Below are 5,000 nucleotides of genomic sequence, written 5' to 3'. Positions count from 1 at the left end.
GAGATAGTAGGGACACTGCTCAGCATTACACAAAAATGACTTCTTGAATATCTGATTGGTCAAGTGATCATTTGCCATTCCGCACAGTTTTGTATCATCAGCAAATTTGGAGACAATAGATTTTAGTCCGTGGTCTATATCACTTATATATGATATGAATAGAAGTGGCCCAAGAACGGAACCCTGAGGAACTCCACTCGTAACATATTTCCACCTAGAAGTTTTGCCATTTAGAACAGCTCTCTGTTTTCGACTGTTCAACCAATTACTAGTTCAACTTAATAAGCTACCACTTATTCCGTGTGAAGCTAATTCAGTAAGTAGTCTTTCGTGGGGAACGGTATCATAAGCTTTCGCAAAGTCTAGATATATCAAATCTATATCGTTTCTTATTTATTTGTTTGTATATTCATTTATCCATCTAATCTATCTTAATCATTTATTAATCTATTCATTTACTTACTAATTTATTAATCTATATCTACACTCATTCATTTATTTCATTTTTTTTTTTTTTTTAAGTTGACACCTTTAAAAACCACTATCAGGGTTGAAAAACACTGGAGCTGACTTACCCTGCAGTTGGGACAGTTGCCGGTTGCCTGCACTACAACAGTTCCCTGTTGTACCGGTTGTACCGATTGTACGTAAGTCGTGTTTGCTTGCATGGTTAATGCTGGGGGACCAGACGCTGTCGAAAGAAACTTAGTTTAAAGTGAGCAAATTTAAAAGGGCGAGGCTGTCAGGACAGCAAGTAATTATACACAAACACGTGGGGCATGGTTGCCTACATGCACATCACGATACTACGTGCCTTCTCATCCTAGAGAAAGTAGGTAGTTCTTTGTTCAAGTAGTCTATTACCTAACGGAAGTATGTGTGGGTTATGTGTATACACAATGTTGTGAATTTGAATAACTAGAGGAAGACTGATTTCTTGGTACATACGGCATATCGACATACGTCTCAGTCTGCACACACACACGCGCGCGCTCGCACAGACACAGACACACACACACACACACACACACACACACACACACACACACACACACACACACACACACACACACACACACACACACACACACACACACACACACACACACACACACACACACACGCACGCACGCACGCACACACACGTAGCGACTCTATAGTTCTGAAAATGAACTGTGTACATACATACATACATATACCAGGGCTTTTTCCCCCTTACAAGGGAGGTAGCCAAAAAGGAAAAGGCATAAAATGAACTGTGTAGTGTAGGTTTTAATATTTCCTTGTTACATCCTCCATGACGTTTATCCTGACGTGAGTAAACCATCTTGTTAACTGCCAGGCGTTTTTATTCAGCCTAGGGACCTCCTTAGTTAGGTATTTTGATGTTTTTTTGATTTCGTATATCCTTGATGCCACCAGGCAATTCTATTCAGCTGAGGGGAGCGGTTGCTTCCCCTGTGTGTGGCTCTTCAAGATGAATCTCTTTAGAGAGCTTTTTTCTTAGCTCTTCATGCTCTTTTCTCTGTAATCAACGAATGTTTGCTCTCTTGTCCTTCTTTAACTCTTTGTGGCTCTTTCTGACGGATGTTTCTTTCAATGCTGTCATTATTTTGACTTAAAGAGCGTCTTTGCTCTGAGGCTCTTTCCCGTAGATGTTGTGCGGATGTTTACCAACTCTCTGGTAGCCTGTGTGGGTGTGCTCTCTTGTCTTCATGTGTGTGTATGGCTCTTTCAGGAGTTTTTCACCTTTTTGCTTGACTCTTTATGGCTCTTTCTGATGTATGCTCCTTGAGATTTGTTTCTCTTTACCAAGGATCCCTTGTTTTGATATTCTCTCGTATGGAATCGAAACTTCGGAATGTTGTCAATTTTCCAGTTTTTCCTCACGTTCAGAATAATATTGGTGCTCCCATAAATCATAATTCTTTCTCAGACACAAGATGAAGGAAGTTTCTGTGATGACAAAGGTGAAGTCGAAGGTGGGCGAATTTACGATCTTCCCGACGAGGTGTGATCCTACGTGAACCTCGCTCCAGTTACCTTTGTTTTTGATGCTGGAAAGTGGAAGGGCACGCTTGCCGCCAAAAAAGGTGTAATGTTCTTAGAATTCAACCTCATTATTTTGGGAACTTATTAATTCAGAGACAGAGGACTGTATTGCCCATTGCAGTTCTTATGCAATATTTTCGTCGTTTTTAGCTGGTAAAATAACTTTAGACGAGGGCATAGTCTTGGGCAGCATTCTTAATCCTTTCTGTGCCGCTTCTTCGTCGGTGGAGTACTTTCCAGGTCTTCTGCTTCTGGACAGTCTCTCTTCTTGAGGAGTGGGGTTTTCCTTTTCATCATGCGTTTTCTATTCGGAAACGCTTTCTTAAAGACGTGTGGTGGGAAGAGCTTAGGATCGGGATCCTCGAGTCTGTCCCCGTCCTTGGAGCGGTCAAAGTTCCTGAGCCATGGGTGCGACAAGATCCCATGGAGTGTGGGCCGCTCCCAAGGTTCCGTCGCGAAGCACTTCATGGTCAGATCGCGGCATTGGTGGGGAAGGTCATCGGGGAAGGGCGGGTGAGCCTTTTCGATTTCCCCTTCGTCGTAGAAGGGGTCATCTTGGCACACCAGGCAATAAAGGAGGGTCCCAAGACTCCATACAGTCGCTGGGACGTGCAGGACGATATATTCGGGTGGCCAGTAGATCGTGGTACCGCCCGTATCTCTCCCCTTATAACTAGTGATCCTTTCCCCACATCCGAAATCGATTAACTTAGTCCAGTACTCCCCCGTGACTGGATCTTGGAAAAGCAAGACGTTCTCAGGTTTAATATCCTTGTGAGATACGCCTGCATTAAGACATCTTTGTACCGTCTTTACGATGTCTATGAAGAGCCTTTTTACATCCTTTAAGGGGAGCTTGCCGCATTTTTGCATATGATCGTATAGTGAAGTAGCTTTCGGAACAAGCTCCATCACCATGTAATAGTTTCCGTCGCATGTAAAGCAGTCGTAGAGTTCGATTACTCCGGGTACCCTCTGGACCTTTTGGAGGAGAGAGGCCTCCATTGGCACTCTCGTCCCTTGGCGTCTTCCACAGGTATGGACGCGGCAAAGGGGTACTTCCTTTATCGCGACCTGGGTGCCTGTGGCGAGGCTCTTCGCCAGGTACACGCACCCGAACCCGCCTTTTCCCAGGGTTTCCTGCACCTCGAAACGAGTCCTCCAATGGCCGTTGTCGCCGTTCATCACGTGAACAAAGGTCGCATCTCAGATGGGGTCACTTGGCGGACTTTTGTTTCCGTTCTTCGGCGAGTTCGGAATGCGAACTCCAGTACAAACCGAAAGTATCTGTCGATGTCGACGTGGGTGTCTTTATGTGTAGTAGGAATCCTTTTAGTATCTACTCTTGATAACCACCTTTTCTGTTCCTTAGAGACAATATCACGGCAAAGAAGACTGATCATAGAGGTGCTAAAGATGAGGTATAAGGAAGGCGGCAGGAAGGAGTGATAGTCGATGTAAACGTGATCGGCATTTTTCTTCAGGTTGAGTCTCCTATTACTGTACAAAAGTTATGGAGTCAAAGCAAACATATGGAGTCAACTCTTGCATAAATCAATGTAAATTGTTCGCGTCACTTTCTCACAGGGACTTTCGTGACATCCCTACGGACCAGAGCCACCCAGAATGCTTCTGTGAAGAAGAAGGCTGGTCAAACTGAAAATGCGCCATCACTCCTTTCTCCTAACCTCCATAAGAATATCCTCTTTGCCACCTCCATGTCTCCAATTCCTTAGGGGGATATTGTCCCGAAGGACAGAAGCGCTGGTAATCGCTGGTGAGGAATAATGTTTCTATTACGAAGGTTATTATCACCATTACCATTCGCATCATCATTAACACAATTATTCCTGTCACCTGTCCTGTTCATCGACCCGTAGGCCTATCTTATTAATAACATGATTATTTTTATTTTTTTTATTTATTTGATTCTATTTCATTTTAATTGATTAATTAATTTTGTTTTTTTGTGACTAATATGCTCATGCCGACTGCCACCAGGCGATTTTATTTATTCATAAAAAATATGCCGAAGTTACAAGTAATATACGATAACAGCTTAGTTACACACACACACGTACACACACACACACACACACACACACACACACACACACACACACACACACACACACACACACACACACACACACACACACACACACACACACACACACACACACACACACACACACACACACACACACACACACACACACACACACACACACATACACACGCACACGCACACGCACACGCACACACATACACACACACACATACACACACACAGACACATGCACATACACACACACGCACACACACGCAAACACACGCAAGCACACACACACACACACACACACACACACACACACACACACACACACACACACACACACACACACACACACACACACACACACACACACACACACACACACACACACCTTGGCAGTACCACATTTCAATTTCTGCATGTCGGCCTCTTTTGGGTCTTCCGATGTTGATGGCTTAGCATTAAAGTGCACTGTAGTTGTTAAAATGTATCTCTAGTCACTGGGACCCATTCAGTGTTGTATACACACACACACACACACACACACACACACACACACACACACACACACACACACACACACACACACACACACACACACACACACACACACACACAAACACACACACACACACACACACACACACACACACACACACACACACACACACACACACACACACACACACACACACACACACACACACATATATATATATATATATATGAGAAATCACATAAACTCGTGATTCTAAATATGCAGAAAAAACTACGAAAATAATGAATTGATGACCGAGCGCTTTTGTCTATTTAGACATTCCCAGGGTACATACAATGGTGAAACAAACATGAGTATATATATACAAAGTGAGGGGCAATGGATGGGAACAGG

At 43.7% G+C, this 5,000-nt stretch overlaps 1 protein-coding gene across 2 annotated transcripts in view; it reads right to left on the bottom strand.

The window, feature by feature from the left end:
- LOC143032837 (membrane protein BRI3-like) overlaps positions 1-5,000 on the bottom strand; it is a 12,779-nt gene that overhangs the window by 3,216 nt on the left and 4,563 nt on the right. For both annotated transcript variants that reach the window (XR_012967143.1, XM_076197970.1), the window contains one exon: positions 576-691. Coding sequence is in view for 1 of the 2 variants with exons in the window: in XM_076197970.1 (XP_076054085.1) it covers positions 576-668 (93 nt within the window). In the remaining variant the exon portion in view is untranslated. The remainder of the gene's footprint in view (positions 1-575; positions 692-5,000) is intronic.

The sequence above is a fragment of the Oratosquilla oratoria genome, chromosome 14 (assembly GCF_046742065.1).
Source record: "Oratosquilla oratoria isolate Oo_2021 chromosome 14, ASM4674206v1, whole genome shotgun sequence".
NCBI classification, from domain to species: domain Eukaryota; kingdom Metazoa; phylum Arthropoda; class Malacostraca; order Stomatopoda; family Squillidae; genus Oratosquilla; species Oratosquilla oratoria.
The sequence above is the reverse complement of the archived record's forward strand: the minus strand, read 5'-3'. Positions and strand labels throughout refer to the sequence as shown.